The sequence below is a fragment of the Typopeltis vanoorti genome, chromosome 1 (assembly GCF_054136105.1).
Source record: "Typopeltis vanoorti isolate ZY-2024b chromosome 1, IOZ_Tvanoo_1.0, whole genome shotgun sequence".
Taxonomy (NCBI): domain Eukaryota; kingdom Metazoa; phylum Arthropoda; class Arachnida; order Uropygi; family Thelyphonidae; genus Typopeltis; species Typopeltis vanoorti.
Genome location: NC_143549.1, coordinates 156,952,889 through 156,980,691, shown reverse-complemented (window position 1 = coordinate 156,980,691; position 27,803 = coordinate 156,952,889). Strand labels below are relative to the sequence as shown.

Genomic DNA, 27,803 nt, shown 5'->3' with positions numbered 1-27,803 from the left:
ATTGTTGAGGTATTCAGTGATCAATTATAAGGTTATTTCATCCTGATCAATCATGAGGAACTTAAGTGTAGAGGACATAGGAGAGGATGGCTTAATTGTGAGTGAGCAAGAGGTATTTGAGGAAATTAATAAACTTGATGTCAATAAGGTAATAGGATTTGATGACATAGCATTGGCATGCCTGTTTAATAAGCGTCTTACAACAGCACAAGTTCCAAGGGAGTGGAAGGAGGGTAAAATTGCTCCACTGCATAAAGGTGCTGATAAGGTTGTAGCTTTAAATTATAGGTTGGTTTGTATATCTGGAGTCATGTAGTTCCTGGAGAGATTGGTGAGAAGTAGGATACAGAAATGGGTTGATAACAGCAGTATTCTCTGTGGTTATCAGCATGGGTTTGTTAAGGGGGGGAGATCATGTTTCACTGATTTATGTACTATAACAAAGTGACAAATACCTTGGACAAGGGAGATACATATACACTGTTGTACTTAGATTTTGCAAAGGCTTTTGATAGACTGCCACACGATAAGCTCTTAAATAAATTGAAACAGATGGGATTGGATAACAGACTTCTGAGTTGGATCAGTGACTTGCTGTCAGGTAGGTATCAGTAAGTTGTATATGGGGGTGCAGTATCCGGAAGAGAAAAGCTAACTAGCGTTGTGCCACAGGGATCAGTTTTGAGACCACTGTTGTTCAATTTGTATGTTAATGATATTGGGTTGGGTTTAACTAGTGACATCCAACTGTTTGCAGATGATGCAAAACTGGAAAGCAATGCAGATTCAAACAGATGTTATTACCTTACAAGAGGACTTGAATAGATTGCATGATTGGGCAGGTAAGTGGAGCTGTCAGTTCAATGTTGCAAAGTGTTATGTTTTGAGATTTGGTAAGCAACGATGGGATGCTAATTTTTTTTTTTTTTTATGTTGGGCACAGGAGGTTAATTGGTCAACCTATAGTACATTATTACTGTGTATGGGAGTTGGGAAAGGAGGGATTTGTATACATTTGATTTGAATGACTTTAAATTGTATTCGTTGGAAAACACAGCAGGTGGGAGACTGTTCCACAGTGCAGCAGTTGCAGGGATGAAGGAAGAGGAAAAGAAATTTGTTCTGTTTGTTTCTAGGTGTACTGTGAAGGGATGTTGTGCAGTAGCTGCACGTGTTCCAATGAGCTTAGTACTGAGCAGGGAAATTATTGATGTTATTTCGGATGAGCATTTCCCATGGAAATATTTATATAATATACTTGCTGCAGAGACCAAATGTCTGTGTGAAAGTGGGGGGAGAGAGTTGGTAAGGGATGGATCATTGATAAGTCCAATTGCCCTCCTCTGTATTGAGTCGAGCATTTTGAGATAGCTTTTAGGGGTCCCACCCCATATGTGGGAGCAGTATTCAATAGTTCGGCGGATTTGTGACTTGTATAATGTTAGTAGCTGTTCAGGGGTGAAGTAACATCTTGAGTGGAAGAGCAATCCTAGTTTTTTTGAGGCTGAGGATGCAATGTTTGAGATATGTTTGTGCCAGGAGAGGTTTGATGTGAGGGTGATTCCGAGGAGCGAGATCTCAGGCTGTCTGGAAATTTTGGTATCGTCGAAAAGGATAAATTTTTTCCAATAAAATAGTTGTTATTTTTTATGGGAAATAGTACAGAACTGGGTTTTGTTGGCATTGAAATTTATGAGGTTATCAGAACCCCATTGTAGGATGGCTTGGAGATTGGAGTTGAGGGTGGTGGTGGTGGAGATATTCTGTAGGATGAGGTGAGTTGTGTAGGGTAAGGCTTATCAAATGCAAGTGAGGAGTGTAGTGTGTTGTCATCTGCAAAACTGTGTATTGGGTTGATGTATAGCAGGAACAGAGTTGGTGAGAGGACAGAACCTTGTGGGACCTCAGCATTAATTGAGTGGTGCGAGGATAGGGAACCATCCACCATCACACACAGTGTGCATCCTGACAGAAAACTGGCGATCCACCTACAGAAGTCCTGGGTCAGACCAAATGATGGTAGTTTGCCTAGTAGGCCTTTGTGCCAGACCCAGTCAAAGGCTTTGGAGATATCTAGTGCAGCCACTTGAGTTTCACCAAACCTCTCCATAGCATTTGTCCAGAGATGGGTAACGTATGTGAGTAGATCTCCTGTTGATCGGCAGTGGCTGAATCCATACTGGTGGTCATTTATTTGGTGAGTGTCTTCAAGATAGCTTAAGAGGTGGGAATTGATGATTTTTTCCATTACCTTTGACAGGACTGAGGTAAGCGAGATAATTGGATGGCAGTGACTTGTTACCCTTCTTGGGAATGGGCTGAATATAGGCCAATTTCCAGTTTGTGGGATAGATTCCAGTGAAGTAGGAGAGTATATATAGGTGACATGGGATAGGGGTCAGTTCTGGAGCACAATTTTTCAGAACAATTGGGGGAATGCCATGGGGTACAGGAGACTTTTTTGTATCTAATTGGGACAGTATTTTTCTGATTTCATCCTGGCAAAAGGAAACAGGGGGCATTGTATGTTGGGTGTCTGGAATGGTTGGGGGACATTTACCATCATCAGTTATGCATGCATTTGAAGCAAAGAATGAGGCCAGAAGATTGGCTTTTTCTGTAGGTGATGAAGCAGTAGAACCATCACAGTGTGATAGGGGTGGGAATAGTGTTGGACAGAAGTTACAGCCATTTGATTTGGCAAGAGACCAAAAGGCTCGGCTGCCATTTGGACAGGCTGCTAGTTTCCTGCTTTTTGCTCTTTCGAACTCTGTTTTGGAAGCGTTGATTGTTTTTTTTTTTTTTTGCATCTATTACGGGTTTCGGTGTAAGCTTTGAAGGTGGATGAAGTTCTTGATTTCAGCCAGTTGTGGTATGTCTGGTGTTTCATCTCTTCAGCCTTGGCACATCTTTTGGAGAACCAGGGTTTCGTTAGAGAATGGCAGTTCAGAGTGTTGTATGGAATGTACGTATTCATGCCAGTGTCGATTACTTTGGTAATAAGATCGGTGCATATGTTTGGGTTGGAAGGCCGGAAGCAGTAGTCCAACCATGGGAATGCGCCATAGAAGTTGTGGAGGCTGTCCCACTTGTCACTTTTATAGTGCCAAACTACTCTTGTATCGGAGTGTCTGTGTAAACATTATTGCATGGGGGAGGAGATGAGCGCTAGGTTGTGGTCAGAATTGCCCAGGGGGCTCACTACTTTCATTGTGTATTTGGAGGGGTCATTAGTGAGGAAGAGATCTAGGATGTTTGGGGGACTGGTTTATGTTGTCTGGTATTCTGGTTGGCATCTGGACAAGTTGTGTAAGGTTGTTGTGATTGCAAATGTTTCTGCATCTCTACCTGTAAGATCTGTACAACTGGAGGAAATAAAGCCAGCTAGTGTTGTGGACGTTAAAATCTTCTAGAAGGATCATTTCGCTGTTGGGAAAGTGGGATTGGAGAAAGTTGACTTTTAGGGAGAGGAAATTAAAGAGCTCAGGGTGGTTGGTTGCGTTGGGGGAGCGATAGAGGCAGCAGATGAATTGAACTGAGTATACACTTGGTGGGGAAACTTTAACGAAAGTAGAGAAGATGAGAGATCTGGGAGTGATGGTGGACAAGGACCTGAAATTCAGTGGCCACATTGCTCAAGTTGTGAAGACATCACACAGATAATGGCAATGATGCGGAGGACCCTCACATGCAGAAATAGAGAGGTTATGATTCCTTTGTATAAGGCCTTGATCAGGCCTCATATGAATTATTATGCTCAGATTTTGTGTCTGGGTTTTCATGGTGACCAGGACAATGTTTGAAAGGGGTGCAGAGAAGATTCACAAAAGTAGCCAGTGGTCTTTGGAATGTGGAGTATGAGGACAGATTGAGAGAATGTAAGGTGCAGAGCCTTTTGAATAGGAGGAAGGGGGGGGGTATATGATTGAGACATATAAGCTAGTCAGGGATTGTTATCGGGTCGACATGGAAGAAATTTTTCATAGAATGGGAGAGGGGAGTAGAGCAAGGAGGCCATCACTGGAAACTGTATAAAGAGGGTGTGAGTAGAGAAGTGAGGAGTAGGTTCTTTGCATGGAGGGTGGTTGGTAAGTAGAATGCATTGCTTGAGTGTGTTGTGGGTGTAGATACATTGAATCAGTTTAAGGCACAGTTGGATGAGCTTCGTGTGCAATAGTGTGACCTCCTACGATGAGTCTCTGACTCCATGGAAGTCGAATGTTAATAATAATAATAATAACTGCACACCAAGAGTTAAGCACATAAATAGAGTAGAAGTTGAGATGAATGAACAGTGAACAAGCAGTATTGCAAAAGAAGTTGTTATTGAAGAGATACAAGACAGTTTGTAGTGAACAGATGCATGAAGAATATAAATTGCAGGCAGAAAAGTGACAAGCATGGTTAAAAAAGAAAAAGTAAAATATGAAAGGAGATTGGCCACTCAGGTCAAAGCTAATCCAAGGGAATTTTTCTGCTGTGTGGCAAGTAAAAAAAAAAAAAGATCTGGCAGGTTGACACTGGTGGGTAGTTATAGTAGTAGTGTAACTATAACAAATGATATAGTGGAATTATTTAATAATGCTGTGAAACATGTAGAAGAGAACCAAGGATTAGGAGAATTAAAGGTGAAAGAATCAGAGGTGCAACAAGTGTTGCTTGGGTTAGATGGTAATAAGTCTGTGGGAATGGATGACATATTACTGTATATTTTTGGAGAATGTGCAGGTGATTTTGCTGTCTCCTTCCTGGTTTGCTGGGGGATCTTGCTGTATGTGTGTGTGGGGAGGAAGTAGTGCTTCTCCTCGGAGGGGGTTGGTTGGAGATGGAATGCAGGATTGAGTTGATGGACGTAAGATTCTCTGTGATGGTCAGCATAGGTTTGTGAAGGGCGGGTTATGCTTTGGCAGTCTGTTTGCATTTTGTGATGGGGTAATGAGTGCATTGGAGGGGAGGGGATTCATATACAGTGGTTTTCTTTGACTTTGTGAGGTGTTTGATGGATTACCTCACAATGATTTTATGTGCAAGGCTACAAGGGAAGAGAGGATGAGATTAAATGAGCCAGTTGACTGGGATGGATTGGGGATTGTTCTTAGGATTGTGTATGGTGGAGCAGTGTCTAAAGAGGGTGGGATGATCATTGGTGTGCCTTGGGGGTTCTGTTCTTGGGCCCCTGCTGTTTGGCTTGTTTGTGATTCATGTAGATTGGCTGGGGGAGGGGTCTTCAGGTGTTTGATTTTTTTTATTATTATTATTATTATAAAAAACAAACATCTCCAGGGAGTCCAAAGACTCATCGAGGGAGCATTGTGCCAACAGCATCGAACGATTGGATCCATTCCAACTACTAACTGCACTCAAACTTGCTTAACTTTTTTGCTTGAGCCAATAGTATTTGAGGTACAGAAATGCATGGCTACTTATTGGAATCCTTAATCTACGTTGCTATAATTCAAATGTATTAATCCTTAAAAATTTATTTTTGTTAATGACTGTGCCATTAAGGATTGTGTAAAAGAATCTTCTATCTTTCCTTTACATACAAAGGATAATTTAGCTAAGCATGTATAATAACCCTTAAATCAATTTTATCTCAAGCAACTCTGAATTACTCAGTCATGGCTGTTACTTTACTTAGGTCACACAGGTTCGATTCGTTTTTGAGAAAGTGCATTGGCTAATCAGTGGATCAGGCAAACTATTAACTAAACCAAACATGTTTATTCTATCCTGATTCTCCACACGTTCATTAAACAATTCACTTCAAGTATTAGACAAAGAAATTATTCACACTCAACTTATTAAACGCCTGGATGGATTTTTGCACATATAACCTTACTCTCATTACAAACAATAAAAAGCAAAATTATACTATACATGTTCTAAGCATTATAATGACACAAACACTATCCAAGATTACAATATTCTATATTACACATTCAAACTGACTTTTGGCTTTCTGACCTCTTCAACACATTATGCCATTAGTTAAATAGTATTAACTTCTATCGTCTGTCCACGCAATCTAGGCTATTAACATAAAGCAATCTACTTACAAGCTCCCTATATCATTGTATAGTCCTGAATCCAAAAGGGTTAAGGGTGAATTCTGCTGGCTCCTTTCTTTTTTCTTGCGCAACAACTGTGATCGGCACTATCCGGCGGTTGTCGTCTTGGAAATTTCTTCCTTGTAACTTTAATGCATTTTTTCGTCGATGTTAGGAACTTCGTAGGCTGCTACAAATCAGCATGCACGTGGATCGGTACATTCGTCGAAGAATTTCACAGAAGGATATCTTGTAATACTGCCAGCGAACTCCCCATGATCTCCAGAACTACTGCTTGTGGGACCGCGACTCTTCCCATCCTCGAAAAGCTTGCCACAGGAACAAAAAAATAAATAAATAATAATAAGAGAGAAAGCCTTTTTTTCCCCCTCAATCTCTGCATTTTATATCATTGGCCGTTCCCTCAAAAAAAAAAAAAAAAATTCCCAGATTTACTGGAGGCGCCTTATCACCCATGCTTATGTTAGGTTTTGGCTGCAAAACTCAAAATCCAGTGACCTTTGAGACCGTTGTTGACCTTCAGTTTACTAGTCTGATCCTGTCTGAGCTTGTTACAGTTGCTCATGGTTCTACATTTAGTTATTCTAATGTTATATTACAAAATTTATTATCTTACAGTAGATTACATACACTTCTAATTATATGTATTTTATGGCCCATCCAAAATCAGTATAGGTGATAAATATTTCTATTTTTCACCACAAGAGATTTCAAAGTAGTGTCTCTATATAGGACATTGGTCCAATATAGAGACACTACTTTGAAATCCACACATGGACTGTTTTGCTCAAATTTGGTCACCTCATTTTCGTTGTGATCTGAAAGAGCTGAGAAAGGTTCAGGGATGAGTACTGAAGTGAGGTCCGGGCTGTAGAGTGTTAGTTGTGCTGGGCAGTTGGGGAGATATGTATTGTGCAGAATATGGTTGATGGGAGGAGGGGGAAGAGATATGGTAGAGACATGGGGTTGGTTAGGGGATTCTGCTGGATTGATATAGAGGGAATTGTAAAAGGGGTAGATATTAAGATTTGAGGAATGAGAGGCTATTCCCTGGAAGTTGTGTGGGTGATGCAAAGAATGAAGTTTTTGCATGGAGAGTTGTTGGTCAGTGGAGTGCATTGTGGATGCAGGGAGTGTAAATGACTTTGGAGTTCATTATGATGAATGTATTGCTGGATGGGTGGGCCTCCCATAATGGGTCTATCGACTCCATTGAGGTTATTGAAGTAATAATAATAATAATGTACTTAATGTCTTAATTTCTGAATTTTCCTTGCATTTAGTGTCCATGTTTCATAGCCATATGTTCAATATAGGAAGAATACATTGGTTAAAAACTTTTCTCTTCAGGCATAATGGTAGTTTACTTTTGAATATTGAATGTAATTTTCCAAATGTTTTACACCCAAGTATCGTGCATCTTTTAATTTCATCCATGATATTTTGTTCCATTGATATCTGTTGTTCTAAGTATACATAATGATCTGCTTGTTTAACCACCTTACTGGCCATTATGGATCAAATACGCATCCAGATATGCTTCGTATCCATCATATATTTCAATGTAATATCAATGGTATTACAATTTTAATATGCACTTCGCATCCATGTTAACCTGGACATATATATACGTCCTAGCCGGTAGCATGGTTAATTTCATCATTAATTTTTATTATTTCTGATTGGACATAGCTATTGAACATAACTTGGGTCTTCTTTAGGTTTATCTTTAGGCCAACTGTTTTGCTAGCAATTTGGAGTTCATAGATATGAGTCTGTAATTCATGCACAGTTGAAGTAAAGATAACGGTCATCTGCAAAGCATAAATGGCTCAAATAGCTTCCATTTATCTTTACACCTTTCCTTTCCCAATCAAGAAGTTTGAATATTTCTTTTACGCATTCTGTGAATAATTTTGGAGATATTGTTTCACCCTGTCTCATACCTCTGTATTTCTACAGTAGAGATGTTTCCATTGAAATTAAATACTGCTGTGCCATTGTTATGTGCTATTTGATGGTCCTGATGTATCGCTCCTCCACTTGGTTTCGTACAGAGGTGTAGCTAGAGGGGAGTGGAAGGGCGGTCTGTCCCGGGCAGCACTTTGAACTCTTTTCCAAATATTGTAATGCTACTGCGAATTTTTCTCACAATTGCTGTAAGTGTTGCTAGTTGTGAGAGGAGTTTTTCTAAATTGAAATTGATTAAGAATTACCTACATTACTATGAAATAGACTTTGCCAATGTCATCAACGATTTTGCTAACAGAAAAGCAAGTAAAATAACATTTTAGAATGTTGGAATTAAAGTTTTACTTCAAAAATAAACAGTGTTTTAATTTATTTCCCTATACGTCGTTTAGAATTACCTACATTACTATGAAATAGACTTTGCCAATGTCATCAACGATTTTGCTAACAGAAAAGCAAGTAAAATAACATTTTAGAATGTTGGAATTAAAGTTTTACTTCAAAAATAAACAGTGTTTTAATTTATTTCCCTATACGTCGTTTTGACTTTTTGTAGTATTTTTAATGTGTATTGAGAAGGTGGCAAAAGCTCTAGCTATACCACTGGTTTTGTGCGTGCGTGTGTGTGTTTTCTTTTATTATTATTATTTTTTTTTGTTGTTGTTTTTGTATGGTTAAAATTCCAATTTTATTCTGAGAGAAAGCAAGCTTATTTATGTATGCCAAAGATTCACTGAAAAAAAAAAAAAAAAAAAAAAAAAAGGCCTTCTTTTGAAGTTACTGATTAGAATCAGACCCATAATTCTTCCTTTCATTGATGTAATGTCATGGTAGGTACCACAGGACTATGCAGGAACCTTTAGTGAATGTATAAAGTAAAATTTCATTATTGAAATAGCAATATGTACTCTATTTTAACATTCTTTTCTCCTCTCAATAAGAAATTTACAAAGTTCTGTTTTGCATTTTCCTGTAAATGTTATCTTTTTTTTTTTTTTTTATCTCTTAGGAACGAAAAGAAGAAGCACAAAAGCTTAAAGCAGAAGGAAATGAATACTATAATAATTCAAAATATAGAGAAGCATCAAAATCCTATAGCAAGGCACTTCAAATATGTCCATTGTCATTTACTAAGGAACGATCTGTAATGTATTCTAACAGGGCAGCAGCAGAAGCCAAATTGGTAAGCTATAAATATTGATACATACTAGTTTTTTTTGAATCTGTATGAGACAAAAAAATTACTGACTTAATAAATGAATAACAGACATTTATAAACTTTTGTTTTTAAAACTTTATGATGACCCCTCCCTCTTTTTTTTTGTATTCATTGTTAGCAGATGTTCCAACTGAATGGATGATTCTGGTTGGCAATCTCTTATGGCCTACTGTAGTATGCATAGCAGACAATAATCAATATAAATATATGTAGGTTGAAATTATTCCTATTTATCAGTACAGTACTTTAGTATCATATGGGCATCTGCACAACCTTATTGAAATTAACTATAAATAATGCATAAGTGTTAATTATGCTTTGGATATTTTTGTTAAGTACAGGGGGTTCTCGACATGCGCCGTTTCGACTTTACGGCAGTAATCCCATAAATAATTTAAAAATTAAAATTTACTTGAAGCAGTGCAACGTAAAATTCAAATGTTGCAGGCGAACTTGTTTGTGAGCACGGCAGAAGAATACGCTGGCACGTGTCATTTGTTTGGGAGAGGTGGCGTCAATTGGGTCCCAGCATACACTCTTTGGGTACCTCGTTCTTTGTTTACATCCGCTCTCTCACTTTTGTGTGTGTTTTTTTTGTTGTGACTTTTTACCCTTCAATATGGCTCCCAAACGTACGGCAGACTCTTCTGATGTCGAAGAAAAGGAAAGCCATTACATTAGAAGTGAAATTAGACATTATTAAAAGGGAGAAATGCCAACGAACATCGGCCATGCGTTGAACTTAAGTTGTGCCACAGTCGGGACTATTATCAAGGATAAAGTTTGCATCCTTCAACACGTGAAAGGATCGGCGCCTATGAAATCGACTGTGATTACGAAAAAACATAGTAGGCTCATGATTAAGATGGAAAGGCTTCTTGTTCTCTGGCTGGAAGACCAGCATCAATGCTGTATCCCAATTAGCCTCAGCCACAGGATAAAAGGTAAAGAATTGTTTTCATTTTTTTTTTTGTTTGTTTTTTTTTTAATCGCCTGTACAGAATATACAGTTTCATTTGTCATTTTGGGGATTGTTCTCATTTTTATGTTTGTTTTTTTTATTACAGTTTCATTTTTGTCATTTTTCTGTACTATATACAGTAATTATGTTCTCCCTTTCATTTTCCTATGGCCTAGTTCTGTTTCTTGAAATATACATATGACTTTAGGATGTTTTAGGTTAGGTAAGTAACTTAGGCTATGGTAATTCTGACTTGCATCGAAAATCGCCTTACGTCGGTCCATAGGAACGGATCTCCAACATAACTCGAGGACCCCCTGTATTTTAGTTTTCCTCAGTTGTGATGAAATACTGAGTGCCCGTCATCCCTTCAGATACTAACTGGACTTGTTTTGCTTCAGTGATCAGACAAGAACTTCCTTGATGCATTCGGTGTGAAAGCACCAAATGTATCAGAGAAGTATTCGGTCTGAAGTCACCAGTTCTCATCTGATCACTGAAGTAAAAACAAGTAAATTAATTACAATTAACAACATTAAGTAAAAACAAGTCCTTTCTTTTAGGATTACACGGTGATCAGCATTAATTTTAAAAATTTTATGGAATTTACAACCGTGTTAAAAAAACTTTTTTTATTATCCCGACGTTTCGATCTTCACATCAAGATCATCATCAGGAGCGTACATAAATATACAGGACAAGCTGAGTTACATCATTAACTGTAAGCTAGAGAAACAATGATTTGATCACATGTTATTCTACTGCCGTGACCTCTGGTGAAAAAAAAAATTAAAAAATAAAATAAAATAAAAAATTAATTTTTACATCAAGCTAAATTCTATTTTACAATGACAGGAATAAACATTATCATCATCATCATCATCATCAAATTCCTGCCATGTACCGTCAAGGGGTGTACAGGATATGATAGCACTACATGAAAAAATTACATCATTATTAATTTCCTATCTACAATTTTCCTCCAAATCAGTCTGTTACTTGTCAAGACTCCAACATTATCAGATCTTATATTTCTATCGTCTAAAGCACTTTGTACAGTATCAATCCACCTATATCTTGGTCTTCCTCTAGATCATTTTGCTGCCAACCTGGCAGAGAACACTTGTTTTGCTAATCTTTCCTCGCCCATTCTGTTTAAGTGACCATACCACCTGAGATTAGCTCTGCTAACATATTCCTGGATGCTGACAATGTCAAGTTCTTTCCTAATATCCTCGTTTTTAATGTGATATTGCCATTGATGCCATCTGTTCACACCTATAATCTTTCTCAGGACTCTCATATCTGTGGTCTCTAGTCTTTGGTCAAGTGTTTTACTTCTGACCCAGCTCTCAGATCCATAAGTTAAAACTGGTTTGAATACTGTCTTGTACACAGCTAATTTAGTGTTCCGACTAATTTCTCTCTTATTTCATATCAATTTATTCAATTGACTTCCCACCATACCAGCTTTGCTTATTCTGTTGTCTATTTCTATATTTAATTTACCATCTTCAGTAAAAATCGTGCCTAAATAGCTGAAATGTTTTACTTGTTCCACAGGTTCTCCATTCACAACACAGTTGACATTTTCAATGATTCTGCCTATTTTCATTGTCTTTGTCTTTTTATTGCTGACCTTCATACCATATCTATTACAACAGCTATTCAATTTAGTCAGAGAATCTTGCAGACTTGTAGCGGATTTATTTAGAAGTATAACATCATCTGCATAAAGCAAAGAGCTGACATTAACATCTCCAATTTTGATATCATGTTTAATACCACTTTCCTTCATAATGTGATCCATATAGATAATGAATAACAGAGGGGATAATGTACATCCTTGTCTCACCAGATTTAACATTAAACCATCTTCCTGTACTTCCTTCAATTCTAACTGCTGACTTACAACTCAAATAAAGACTAAGTATTGCTTGATAACTGCAGCGTATTGAATAGCTTCTCTCTTGGCACCTTGTCATATGCCTTTTCCAGATCGACAAAACTTAAATACAGATCTTTGTTATATTCCCATGCTTTCTCGACTATTTGTCGTAAAGTGAAGATCTGATCCTGACAGCCTCTATTTGGCCTAAATCCAGCTTGTTCTTCACCAAGCTTTTCTTCCACAATTCTTCTCAACCGTTTCTCAAGTATACTTGCATAGATCTTGCCAGGAACACTCAGTAGGGAAATACCTCTGTAATTCTCACATGCAGTTTTATTTCCCTTTTTATATATGGGTACTATGAGAGCTCTACTCCAGTCATCGGGAATTCGTCCCTCTGTCCATGCTTTCTGAACTATGCAGTGCAGCCACTGAAAGACACTTATACCACCATACTTCAGCATTTCTGGTCGAATATCATCTACTCCTGCTGCCTTTCCACATTTCAAGCCTTTGATGGCTTTTTCTACTTCTAGTATGGATATGTATTTCTGACTGCATGCCTGGTCAGTGTTTTTTACCACTGTGCTGTCATCACTGCTTGTTTCATTTAGCAGTTTTTCAAAGTAATTACTCCATACTTCAAGGATATCTTTTTCTCCTGTTTTCATGTCACCTTTATCATCTCTAATTCCTTTTACAGCACTCTTTCCTCCATTCCTAAGTTTCTTCAACAACCTCCAGAATATTTTGCCACCTTCTTGATATTTATTTTCTATATTCTTGCCAAAGTCCTCCCATGACTTTTGTTTAGCTAGTTTTACACAGTGTTTAGCATTCTTGCATTTGTCTCTATATTCTCTACGAGCACAAGCTGACTTATTTGACATGAACTTTTGGTATGCTTTCTTCTTTTCCTTCACTGCCTCTTTAACTTTCTGTATCCACCAGGGAGTTCTGATTTTTTTATCCTTATAGACAACTTCTCCACATGCGTCTCTGGCAGAATCAGTAAATGTTTTCTTCAGAGTTTGCCACTGAATCTCCAAGGTTTGATTCCTGTTCTCAAACTCATTTTCTTTTCAATAATCTTTCTGTATTTTAGTCTACAGTTCACATCTGAGAGCTGCTCAACTTTTATTCGCTTTAAAACTTTCTTACATGTTATTCTTTTCAATATGAAATTCAATTTTATCCTGCTCAAGACTAAATAGTGATCACTTCCAATTTCAAATCCCTTGTACACTCTGGTGTCTTGCACCAGGGAGAAAACATCACTATCAACAATAACATAGTCAATGAGACTTTTCTTATTCCTAGCCTCTTCTCTCCATGTGAATTTGTGCACATTTTTATGTTGGAACATGGTGTTAGTAATAACCAGTCCATGTCCTGAGCAGAAATCCAACAGATATTTGCCATTATTATTAGCTTTGCTCTTTTCTCCAAATTTTCCCAAAATATTTTTGTATGTCTCACAATCATTTCCTACTCTGCTATTTAGATCTCCAACAAGGACCAACTTTTCCTTTTTCATTGTGTCAGTTGCTTTTTCTAAAGCCTCAAAAAATTCCTCCACTTCTATCTTAGTAGAACCTTCTGTGGGACCATAGGCACAAATAAGTCTCATTGTCCAGTTCCCTATTCTCATATTTGCCCACATTACTCTACTTGAGACTGACTGCCATTCAAGAAGATTAGCCTCGTATTTTGTGTTGAATACTATGGCTACTCCTTCTTTTCTTTGATTGTCATTGCTTGAATATAACATTTTGTATTTATTGCTCAGAAAGATCTCACCAGTTTTGGTCTTTTTTGTTTCAGTCACCCCTATTATGTCGATCTGGTACTTATCTAATTCCTCAGCTAGCTCCATTTCTTTGCCATTCAGGCTTCTTACGTTGATAGTACCGATCTTTAACTCTGGTGATGTTGAGTTGGGGTTTGTTTTCAGATTTGTTCCAGTAGCTGACTTTTCGCTGTTCGCCCTGGTTCCCTGGCGAAAACAACGGGGGTCTTGTTTAACCGGGCGGCGCCCCAGCTGGCATGAAATTTTGTCATGTTGTACCATCATTGTATATTTTGGTTTAACCAATAAGAATTCAATTTGGTCGGCTAAATCCCAAATTGCCAGCCCATCCTTGTCCGTTCAGTATCCAAGTAGATACCCAACAGGGTGCACCACATGAAGGTGAGGATTCGACATTAGGTCAGAAGCCCTGGTCGGTTTTCCGCATTCCTTTAAAGGCTATGTGGAGGTCTCCTCTCAGTTATACAGCTTTGACGCTTAAACACCCCGAATAAATATTATTACTAATACTATTATTACGGGCAACTCCAGGGAGTCATTAGACTCATCGAGGGAGGCCCCAAATCATATTCATCACAACTATTTGACATTCATACAGTATCTATCATACCTCGCCTTAAACTCATTCACTGTCACAGCATCCACCACAGACTCAGGGAGCGCATTCCACTCATTCACTACTCTAAAAGTAAAGAACCCAGCTCTAACACCTTTACTAACCACACTTTTGCCCAGTTTCCATGGATGTCCCCTAGTCCTCCCACAACCAGCCCTGTTCTCAAAAATATCTTCTGAATTAATTTTATAGAAACCCTCCAGTAATTTGAATGTCTCAATCATATCTCCCCTCCTCCGCCTATCAACCAATTTTTGCAACCCACAAATCCTCAACCTGTTCTCATACGGTTCATTCCACAGACCTGCTATCATCTTGGTCACTCGCCTCTGGATCCTCTCCAGCTCCTCCTCCCCATCAAGAAGAAACGTAGGTGACCAAATCTGAGCACAGTAGTCTAGATGAGGTCTTATCAAGGCTCGATACAGAGGAACAATAACCTGCTTGTCTCTGCTTGTCAACGTATTCTTCAGCAACCAAGTGATTTGATGAGCTGATTTGGCCACTAAATTTCAATTCCTTATCCACCAACAGTCCTAAATCTCGTGCCTCATCAATTTCCTGGAGCACGGTTCCACCAATGCAGTAAACTGCTGCCAATGTTTTCACCCCAAAATGCATAACCTTACATTTTGCCACATTAAATTGACATCCATTCTCCTTAGCCCAGACCTCCAATCTATCCAAATCATCCTGCAAAATTTTGACGTCATCTGCATTCACTATTGCCCTACCCAACTTCACATCATCTGCAAACAAATGAACTGTTCCTCTCAGATCCTTTCCTATATCATTTATGAACAAATTAAACAGCAGTGGTGCAAGAACAGATCCTTGTGGCACACCACTAGTCACAGGCCGTCTTGTGGACTCTACTCCTAAGTAAACCACTCTCTGATATCTTTCCATCAACCACCCTCCTATCCATCTCACCAACCCTATGTTCATTCCCATATGCTGCAATTTACTGATTAGAATTCCATGTGATATCCTGTCAAAGGCCTTAGCAAGGTCCAGAAGAATCACTGTAAACCCATTACCCTTATCCAGTTCAGCCGTCACTGTGTTATAATACGTGAGCAAGTTACTGAGGCATGACCTACCCTTCACAAAACCGTGCTGTCCCCGATACAGTATCCCATTTTCTTCTATCCACTCTTGTATTTTCCTCTTGACTATTTTCTCTAAGACCTTGATAATGATTCCTGTTATGCTGATTGTAATTTTCAACAGCAGCCTTGGAACCCCCTTTGTGCAGTGGAACTATTTTCCCCTCTTTCCACCCCCTTGGGACTGACCCAGTCCTGAGGCTCAAATTAAACAAAATGGTCAAGGGCACTGACAATTGTTTGGCCGTTTCACTTACGACACGAGCTGGTATACCATCCAATCCCACAGATGTATTGGCATTGAGGTTCTGTAATAGACTAGTTACCTCTACTTCATTCATCACAATTCCAGTATAAGCTGTTGGTTCTTCCATTCCTGCAAAGTCACCACCTGGATGATATACTCTTGCAAAGTGCTTGCTCAGTAATTCCACAATATCGACTGATTCGGTTACCTCCCTACCCTCAGCATTTTTTAAGATCATTCTACCATGAGCATTTTTCCTTTTACTTGCAACATATTGAAAAAATTGTTTGGGATTCTCTTTAGCCTGCGTGGCCAATTTCCTTTTGTAATCTGCTTTTGCTTTTCTTACCACCCTTGTTACCATCCTGGCCTGAGCTTTATACTGTTCCTGCGCCTGATGGTCACCCTTCTCCTTAAATTCCCTCCACAATTGTTTCTTTTTTTGCAGCTCAAGCTTAATAGTGTTATTCATCCATTTAACCCCTACTTGATTTATTATTCGGACTCTTGGTATACAGTTCAACCATTGCCTCTTGCAAATTAACCACCTCCCATGCACTATCAACCTCCAGCCTTGCAGTTTTACATGCCATGGCATTGAGCCAAGCACACACCTAAGCTTGTCATACTTACCAGCCCGGTAATTCCACATGTACCTTGTCTTAATTGTAAATTCGACTCTTTTAGCCACCTCCCAAGTCATGACTTTATGGTCACTCTCACCAATTGGTGGCAACATGGTCATCTTCATTACAGCCACATTCTCGGTTGCAATTACTAGGTCCAGCACTCTCTGCCCCCTGGTATTTTCCAATATATGTTGCCGTAGATAGTTGTTCCTTAATAACCGCATAAAATCCAATTCCTTCCTCCTATGTGCCCTCTCCTCTTTCCAGTCAATGTTACCATAATTGAAATCACCCATAATAATTACCCTCCTTCCACTCATTTCTTCTATTTGCTTATGCATACTATCCCCACCATTCACTCCATCACCCGGTCTATAGCAGCACCCAATTGTATATTTTGTTCTGCTAGATTCTATCTCATACCAAACAGCCTCAAATGTGCTTTTTTCCCCATCATGCAGTTCAACTTCTATACTCCTTGGCTGAAGCTCATCAGCTATCATCAATAACACTCCTCCCCCCTTTTTATTCACCCTGTCACTCTTGAACATGCTATACCCGTCGCATTCAATTCCACTAGCTTTATCATCTTCTGTCAGCCATGTTTCACTAATACCGACAACCTGTGGCCTGGAAGTGCCAACCATGGCCAAAAACTTTTCCTTCTTGTTCCTAATACTCCTGGCTTTAGTGTACATGAATCGCAGAAGCCAATTTGTCCCATCCCTACTTTGATGCCTTATACTAACTATCCCATTCTGATTTGTTGTCCATCGTACTCGCTCGGGCATAATATATTCATTCATACACTTAACTGCTCCCCTAAAGTCTGCATATCTACTCCCCCCCTCTTAATAAATCTAGTTTCCCTGAGTCTGTACTTCCACATCATTCATCAACACTCTTTCAAGTCTCTGTACACCAACTCCATTCAAATGCAACCCATCCATCTTATATAAGTCCTTTCGCCCATCAAACTCATTCCACACATCCACAAATTCCACACCACTCTCCATGCATAACCCATGCATAAAGTCATTGGCAATTATGGCCCTCCTTCTAAACACTTCGCTGTCATACCGCGGTAAGATACTCTCCATCCTAACTCTCTCACTCTTCTATTTTGCTACCTCAAACAACTCCCTCATATCCTCTATCATTTCCATTTTGTCCTCTTTCAAATCATTCGTTCCTGCCACGATTATCATCTCTTTCACCCTCTGTTTTTGCAGTCGAATAGATTCGCTGACGTCCTTTATGTTCGCACCCGGCTGGTACGACTTCATTAAACTCTCAATTATTACGTCTCTTAATAGCAAATCCCCATACAGCACTCGCTCCTTCATTTTATTGACGTTTGCGAACATTCTATTATTTGCCGTCACAGACTTCCGCCGGTTATTTGTCGGTACGTTCAACACACATTTTTCCATACGCTCCAGTTGTCTTTTAGCTCTGTGTATCGCACCATTCAAACGGGCACTTTCGCTACTCGCATTTATCTCACCATTTTCATTATCGATCAAGTCATCCATTCTTTCTGTGTTTCTACCTTCATTTACATTTTCGGCGACGCTCTCACATCTATCTGGCACTACCATGCAATTCTCTAGCACATCGCCATTTTCTACGTTCTGACTATCGTTAACGATATCGCTCTCGACACACAAAACACGCTTGAAGTCCTCATTCTCTTTACACTTTTTACACATATTAACTCCACTATCACTTTCTAACCAGACTCCCACCGCTCTTCGCACGGTATACATCTCACAGACAGCACATTGCATAAATTCGTTTACATCAAAACTCTTAAACAAACATGGCGACCTGGCCGCCATTTTTTTCTTTATCGGTGCCATGTGTATGCTATCTTTTCTTAAAAATAATAATTAAAATAACAGAAAACACGCAAAAATTGCACAGACACACCAAGAAACAAAAAGCAAACAATACTACTTAAAATTCTAGTAAAATATCTAATATTAACACAAAATACTACTAATCTTTTCAGGAACTCTCTACAAGCCGACTATCTAATCAGTGCGACAACATTCTTTTAGATGGTTTTCTTTCAGAAACAATTGGTGTCCTATTTTTAGTATTACAATTCTTATTTTTGATTTGCAATACTGGATTTTCTACAGCCCTGTTTATAGTTGTTCTTGGTGAGGAAGGTCGAATATATGCCTTCCATATGTTTGGGATTTTTAGACCATCGTTGTTCAGATTGGGGTGGTTGATAATAATCTCACACTTCCTTGAATTTCCATTCATACCATGTTCTAGTGCGATGTAGACAGCTGGTGGTTTTCCAGTCAATTCTGTGTAAGGTATTCAGGGCATGATCAGAAAGGCCAGCTTCACCATAATTGTTATTGTTATTATTATTATTATTATTCTTCCGAGCATCTCCAAGGAGTCGACAGACTCATCGAGGGAGGCCCTAACATCATGTCAAGAACAACTATTCTACATTGACACAGTATCTATCATACCTTGCCTTGAACTCATTCACGGTCGTAGCACCCACAACAGACTCTGGAAGCTTATTCCACTCATTCACCACTCTCCAAGTAAAAAACCTAGCTCTAACACCCTTGTCAACCACGATCTTGCCCAGCCTCTATGCATGGCCCCTAGTCCTCCCACCACCAGTCATATTTTCAAAAATATCTTCTGGATCAATCTTATAGAAACCCTTCAGTAATTTGAATGTCTCAATCATATCACCCCTCCTTCGCCTATTGTCCAATCTCTGCAACCCACAAATCTTCAACCTATTCTCATAAGGTTCGTTCCACAGACCTGCTATCATCTTGATCACTCGTCTCTGGATCCTCTCCACTTTCTCCCCATCACGAAGAAACCCTGGTGCTCATAACTGGCACAGTAGTCCATATAAACGACACATTAAATATAAATTATTAAATTTAATGTGTCATTTATTTATGTTCTTTCATTTATGTTCTTTTTGTCTAATAGGAATAGTGCATCCTGTTTCTCCTATATATGGTATGTTGCAAGTACAATAAATCCAGTATACTCCAGGGTGAGCTAGTGGAGGGAGTGGGCCTTTGGATGAGTTGAGTAAGCTTTTTAATTTTGCAGGAGGTTTAAAGGTGGCTTTGAGGTTGTACTTTTGTAGTATTCTGTTTATTTTGTCTGATATTCCTTTAATGTAGGGAATGGTTACAATTTTACTGTAGTCTGGTTTGTCTTTTTTTTTTTATTGTGGTTTTGTAGAGAATTTTGTTAATAGTGTTTTGGCTGTATCCGTTTTTTTGTAAGTTATTACTGATAATTTTAAATTCGTCTTTCAGTGCTTGTTCACTGGAACAGATCGTCTGAGCTCTGTTTTTTAGTGTGTTGATGACACCTAGTTTTTGTGTTGGGTGGTGGTAGGAGTTTATGTGTATATATTGTTCCGTATGTGTCGGTTTTCAGTAAACAGCGAAGGAAAGATTGCCCAAGGGAAGACGTGTGATAAATGTATCTAGAAACAGAAGTGTGTTGTGTTTTTCAATTTCAGTTGTGAACTGTATGCGTTTGTGTTGTTTGTTTAGGTGACTAAGGAATGTTTCTAATGTCTGGCAGCCATTAGACCAGATCGCGAAAACATCGTCAATGTATCTTAGCCAGACTTTGGGTTTTAAAGGGGAGGAATCTAGGGAAAGTTGCTCAAAATGTTCCATGTAAAAATTAGCAATGGGGGGGGGATAATGGTGACCCCATGGCTGCGCCTTCTTTTTGTAAGTAGAAGGCGTTTTGTCATACAAAATAACCCGACTGTAATACATGCGCAAAAAGCGCCATGATATCTGGAGGGAATTTGTTCTGTAGGAGAAGGATTGTGTCATTGATTGGGACATTCGTAAAGAGGGCAGAGACATCAAAACTGACTAATATATCATCTTTTTCTAATGTAATGTCTTTGATGATGTTTATGAAGTGTTGTGTGTTTTTGATATAGGAGGAGAAATGACCTACCAACTCCTTGAGTGTTGCTGCTAATTTTATTATTATTATTATTATTTTCGGGCTACTCCAGGGAGTCCTTAGACTCATCGAGGGAGGCCTTAAACATCATGTCCACACAACTATACGACATTCTCACAGTATCTATCATACCTTGCCTTGAACTCGCTCACTGTCATAGCACCAACAACAGACTCTGGCAGCTTATTCCACTCATTTACCACTCTAAAAGTAAAGAACCCAGCTCTAACACCACTTCTAACCACACTCTTGCCCAGCTTCCATAGGTGTCCCCTAGTTCTCCCACCACCAGTCCTGATCTCAAAAATATCCTCTGAATTAATCTTATAGAGTCCTTTTAGCAATTTGAATGTCTCAATCATATCTCCCCTTTTCCACCTATCAACCAGTTTCTGTAACCCACAAATCTTCAACCTGTTCTCATATGGTTCATTCCATAGACCTGTTATCATCTTAGTCACTCACCTCTGGATCCTCTCCACCTCTCCCCATCAAGAAGGAACCGAGGTGACCAAATCTGGGCACAGTAGTCAAGATGAGGTCTTATCAAGGCTCGGTACAGAGGTACAATAACTTGCTTGTCTCTGCTCGTTAAGGTATTTTTCAACAACCAAGTGAGTTGATGAGCTGATTTAGCTACTTTCGCAATGTGCCCCCTAAACTTCATCTCCAACACTCCCAAGTCCCTGGCCTCATCAATCGCTTGGAGTACAGTTCCACCCATGTGGTATACTGCTGCTGATCTTTTCACCCCAAAATGCATAACCTTACATTTTGTCACATTAAATTGACATCCATTCTCCTTAGCCCAGAACTCCAATCTATCTAAGTCATCCTGCAAGACTTTGACATCTTCTGCATTCACTATCGCCCTCCCCAACTTTGCATCATCAGCGAACAAATGAACTGTTCCACTTAGATCCTTCCCTATATTGTTAATGAACAGATTAAACAGCAGTGGTCCAAGAACAGAACCCTGCGGCACCTCACTAATCACAGGCCGTCTTTTGGACTCCACTCCTGAATAAACCACTCTTTGATATCTCTCCATCAACCACCCACCTATCCATCTCACCAACCCTATATTCATTCCCATATGTTGTAGTTTACGGATTAGAATTCCATGTGGTATCCCGTCAAATGCCTTTGCCAGGTCCAGCAGTATCACTCCATTTCCCTTATCCAGTTCAGCCGTCACCTTGTTATAAAACTTGAGCAAGTTACTCAGGCATGATCTACCCTTTACAAAGCCATGCTGTCTCCTGTACGGTATTTCATTTTCATCAATCCATTCCTATATTTTTTTCTTGACTACTTTCTCCAAGACCTTGACAACAACTCCTGATATGTTGATCGGTCGGTAATTTGCAACCATAGTCTTGGATCCTCCTTTATGCAGTGAAACTATTTTCTCCTCTTTCCACGCCTTCCGGACTAAACCAGACCCCAGACTCAGATTGACCAACATGGTCAAGGGCACTGATAATTCCTTAGCCGCTTCACGCAAGACCCGTGCCGGTATACTATCCAATCCCACAGATGCATTCACATTAAGGTTCTGTAATAGACTATTCACCTCCACTTCATTTATCACAATTCCCGTATAAACTAATGGCTCCTTCATTTTTTCAATGTCTCCACCTGGATGATATACTTTTGCAAAGTGCGCGCTCTGTAACTCCACTATATCGACTGGTTCAGTGACCTCCTTACCATCGTCATTCCTTAAAATCATTTTGCCATGTACAGGGTTTTTGGCTAAGTGATACGTCGGGCTACCAATTCCTTCAATGATAGGTCTTAGCGGGGTGTTTTCTTTGTGAATTTTCGGTAGCCTGTAAATTCTTGGGGAGAGTGCATGGTAAGGAAGCAGTTTTTTGACTGTATCTTCGGGCCATGTGGTAATTGACTTAAGTAGTTTTTTGTTCTGTTAGTTGTGTTGTAGTTAACTAATTTGTATCTGTTATTGTCAGAGACCAGCAGATTCATTTTTTCTATGTAAGTGGTACGGTTTAAAATGACAGTGGCATTTCCTTTATCGGCTCTGGTTATTACTATGTTTGGATTTGTTTTAAGTGATTTTTTCGCTGTTAACTCGTGTTTAGTTATGTTGCTTGTTATTGTTTTCTTATGATTTAAAATGTTCGCAGTTTCTATACGTATTTTGTCTGCTATGTTATTAGGTATGAATCTTAGGCCTCTTTCCCTATTACAAATAACTTCAAGTTTGTCTATCGTTTTCGGTGCTATAGCAAAATTTAAACCTTTGTTAAGTATAGAGATTTCATCTTTGTTTAGAGCGTGGTTAGCTTTTTTGCACATGTATTAAGGTCGGGTTATTTTATATGGCAAAGTGCCTTCTACTTACAAAAAGAAAGCACAGCCATGGCCTCGCCATTATTCCCCCCCCCCCAATTGCTAACTTTTATATGGAACATTTTGAGCAACTTGCCCTAGATTCCTCCCCTCTAAAACCCAAAGTCTGGCTTAGATACGTTGACGATGTTTTCGCAATCTAGTCCCATGGCCGCCAGCCATTAGACACATTCCTTAGCCACCTAAACAAACAACACAAACGCATACAGTTCACAATTGAAATTGAAATTGAAAACCACAACACACTTCCGTTTCTAGATACACTTGTCACACATCTTCACTCGGGCAATCTTTCCTTCACTGTTTACCGAAAACCGACACATACGGGACAATATATACGCATAAACTCCTATAACCCCAACACAAAAACTAGGTGTCATCAACGTGCTAAAAACAGAGTTCAGACGATCTATTCCAGGCACTGAAAGACGAATTTAAAATTATCAGTAATAACTTACAAAAAAACGGATGCAGCCAAAACACTATTAATAAAATTCTCTACAAAACCACAATAAAAAACAAAGACAAACTAGACTACAGTAAAACTATAACCATTCCCTACATTAAAGGAATATCAGACAAAATAAACGGAATACTACAAAAGTACAACCTCAAAGCCACCTTTAAACATCCTGCAAAATTAAAAAGCTTACTCAACTCCTCCAAAGACCCACTCCCTCCACTAGCTCACCCTGGAGTATACCGGATTTATTGTACTTGCAACATACCATATATAGGAGAAACAGGACACACTATTCCTATTAGACAAAAAGAACATAAACGACACATTAAATATAACAATTATGGTGAAGCTGGCCTTTCTGATCATGCCCTTGAATACCTTGCACAGAATTGACTGGAAAACCACCAGCTGTCTACATCACACTAGAACATGGTATGAATGGAAATTCAAGGAAGCCTGTGAGATTATTATCAACCACCCCAATCTGAACAACAGTGATGGTCTAAAAATCCCAAACATATGGAAGGTATATATTCGACCTTCCTCACCAAGAACAACTATAAACAGGGCTGTAGAAAATCCAGTATTGTAAATCAAAAATAAGAATTGTAATCCTAAAAATAGGACACCAATTGTTTCTGAAAGAAAACCATCTAAAAGAATGTTTATTCCTGTCATTGTAAAGTAGAATTTAGCTTGATGTAAAAATTTATTTTTCATTTTATTTTATTTTTTAATTTTTTTTTTTTCACCAGAGGTCACACCAGTAGAATAACATGTGATCAAATCATTGTTTCTCTAGCTTACAGCTAATGATGTAACTCAGCTTGTCCTGTATATTTATGTACGCTCCAGTTGGTGATCTTGATGTGAAGATCGAAACGTCGGGATAATAAAAAAAAGTTTTTTAACACGGTTGTAAATTCCATAAAATTTTTAAAATAAAAACAAGTCCAATTAATACTTGAAGGGATGACCACATGGGAACCCTAGGTACTGCTAACATGACAATTTCTGTTTAAGCACTTCTGCAGGCACAATTGAAAGAACAATAGGGGACATTGCACCTTTCGACTGGAAAAGATTCTAGTTTGATTTTTGTCATGATGAGAGGAGCATTTATATGGGCTTTTTCAATTGAAGGCGAGTTATTCGATCTCATATGGAAGTAGCAGGGCTTTTTCTCCTGAAAACTTGGATGTTTTCATCCCATGTACAGGCAAATCAGCCATGAGAGCATGCTATTTACATACAAAAATACTACTTGTAGTGGTTGGAGGATGGGGGGGATGGGATGGTGTTGTGTGTTGATAGTGGTAGTGTTGTATTTGGAGGATTAAGTAGGGAAGATGGCGAGTTGGGTTTAGTAGAGTAGTGTGCCCTCTTACAATCAGTCCTTGGATTCCCTGGATATTTTTTGTAATATATATTTTTTGTAATATATATATATTACAAAATATATATTTTGTAATATATATTTTTTGTAATGTATATAGCTCAGCTCTGAAAAGTTTTCACAGACCTGTTGTACATTCATACTATGGGTGAGCTAAGATAATTTTTTTTATCACTTTCGTAATTTACTAAAGTAAAAAATGAATAAAAATAAAAAATAAAATGAAGAAAAAACTCATGCCCATGGCAGGATTTGAACCGGTGACTTGTTGGTTGGACTGTGGATAAACGTTTGTGATAGTTGTATTACACTACAAGTTTACTACACTAAAGGTTGTAAGCCTGTAGTACAATAGTACTGTGAGTAGACTAAGGGTTAGAATAATCTAGAAATCCTTCTGCACTAGATGATGATATTCATCTAGAGATTGATATCATCTGGTCTTATTCCTCCAGTGTTATTGTGAAATCCATGACTGTACTTCTGGTTTCATGTATATGTTGCATTAAGAAGCTGCCAAATTAATTTTAAAGAATTGCATTGTGTTCTGTTTATTATTGTTTCATTCTCCTAGTTGCCAGCATCATTCTTTTCTGATATGTACCCTCAGTGAAGGCACAGGATACTATGATATTAGTGTTAACATGTTAATCTTTAAGTTAATTACAATCCTGTTATGTCTACACCAGCTTGTTAACATTTAATGTTCAAATCCAAATGACACGTGCAAAATTAATGTAAATATTTTCCCCCAGGCCTATGTGTTTTGTGTTTCACTATACTACATACTTGAAAACCAAGTTTATATATATATTTATATATAAATACAACATATAAAATAAAATTATATGAAAACTGTAGTGACACTTTTTATTTATTTATTCATATGGAGTTTCCTCCCTTTTTCCCCCCATCCCTATTGGGGTGGGTTGAGCCCCCTCATGGGGGTTAAGTATTTATGGCTGTAGATCTGTGAGTTCATGGGGCTGGGTTTGATTGCTTGTGGGATGAAAACCCCCCAGATAAACTGGGGGAAAATCCTGCTGTCGATGCCCAAGACCGGCTGACTTGGCTATGGCTGAGGAAGATCCTTAGGCTCCTCATGTCGGTGACGGGAATCGAACCTAGGACACTCCTTCCCCTGGCGTATGGTTGCAAAGCGCATAGCCACTAGGCTAACCGCGCGGACGTAGTGACACTTCTACTCACTCATGTGTATGCACAAATTCAAAACCTTAAAACATTGGGTCAAATCTATTCTGATATTAATTACAAAATGCCTGCAAAGGAAGAAGTTAGCATCTATTCAATCAGAAAATCAAATAGAATCAAATCAAAAACAGAAATTAAGTGACAATTTTTTTTTCTTGAAACTTAAAGCACATCTTCCACATTGATCAAGTATTTTGAGTTGATGGAAGTTCTCTAAGAGAAACAACAGCAGTGATTCTCCTTTCCCACATTTATAAAAGAAACTGACAACTGAAACCTGTCTTCAATGTATGTCTTATTGCAAGAATATTTAGTTTCTATTTAAAGCAGGTACCAAAAACAGTCATAATTTTTAACTATCCAGTAATGGAATATAATACAACTATGTTGGATTGCCCCTATGTCTTTACCTGACAGCTGTCAGTTCATTAACTGGCTTTCTTTTCACAGAGACTGGCTTTCTTTCCAATCTTCAATCACCAACAAACTTTGCAACAGTAAAGACATTTTCTCAATGGCAACTTAATAAGGAATCTGCAGAAAATCACCATTCATTCATTCATCTCTTATATATATATATATATATATTTTATTTTTTATTTTATTTTATTATTATTATTTTTTTTTAAGGAAAACATTTACAACTCTCCCTTTCTTTTCTCCTATAGCCATTCCTTTTTTTCCTTCCCCACATGTTTCTCTCTCTGACTATTCTTTTTCTCGTGTCTATCAGTTGTTCACTTCATATGACATTCTTCATATGACACTCAATGTTCATTACTTGCGACCATGTAAATGACATAATGACAGCTGGGTATCACAAACAGAAGTTCAGCATTGCCGAATCAGATACATTTACTAGCTGTGCAATGAGGTTGAAGTTTTTTTGCCACCTGATCTCTGTTCATATACTCAGCATAGACAACATCTACAGATATTTTAAAAAATTAAAAATTCCAAGAAATTATATTCTTGTTTAATCCTTGTCAAAGTATTAGCAAAGTTTGCATGTGAAGTATCTTCATGACTAGGCTACTTGTATATAGAGGCTAATGACTTCACATTAATTGCCTTAGTATCCCATAATCCATGGCACGCATCCTTTCAGGTGTGTATAATTATTATTATTTGACTCCTCTAGGGAGTCAAGGAATCATCGAGGGCAGCTATACATCACCCAAACTAACTGTAATACCCTTCCTTAAACTCATTCACACTAGATGCACTCAATACCTCAACAGGCACACTATTCCACTCACTACTCTCTGAGAGAAATATTTATCTCTTACACCTTTCTTAATCAGGAACAAACTTAACTTCTATGAATGCCATTCATGTTCTTTCCCCACCTTCTATATAACAAAAAATTTCATCACACTATATAACACCTATACACATGATATAACTACTTTTGTCATATGACCCCTCTTTCTTCAGTTTACCAGAGTGTAGTCCATATACTCACAATCTGTCCTCATAATCTAAATCCCCATAATCCCAATATAATTTTTGTAATTGTTCTCTGCACTCTTTCCACAGTCTCTTTATCCCCTTGGAACCCAGGAAACCAAATCTGCACACAGTAGTCCAGGTGCAGTCCTATCAAGGCCTTATGGCAAAATGACATATCAAGATTCACTTCAACATCAGAATTATCCTCTGAATTCTACTTTCAATTTTTGCTATGTAACCTTATGCCAGAATCCCTGGCATCAGTTTCTTGTAGAATAGCCCTGCCAATAAAATATATATACCTTTGGAATTCTTATCACACCAAAGTGCATAACTTTACACTACTAACATTAAACTGATAGCCATTTTCATTTGTCCAAA

General features: G+C 38.4%; 1 protein-coding gene across 2 annotated transcripts in view; it reads left to right on the top strand.

The window, feature by feature from the left end:
* Ttc1 (Tetratricopeptide repeat domain 1) overlaps window positions 1–27,803 on the top strand; it is a 161,131-nt gene that overhangs the window by 63,942 nt on the left and 69,386 nt on the right. For both annotated transcript variants that reach the window (XM_090394917.1, XM_090394925.1), the window contains exon 3: window positions 9,052–9,225. In XM_090394917.1, coding sequence (XP_090251043.1) covers window positions 9,052–9,225 — 174 coding nt within the window. The remainder of the gene's footprint in view (window positions 1–9,051; window positions 9,226–27,803) is intronic.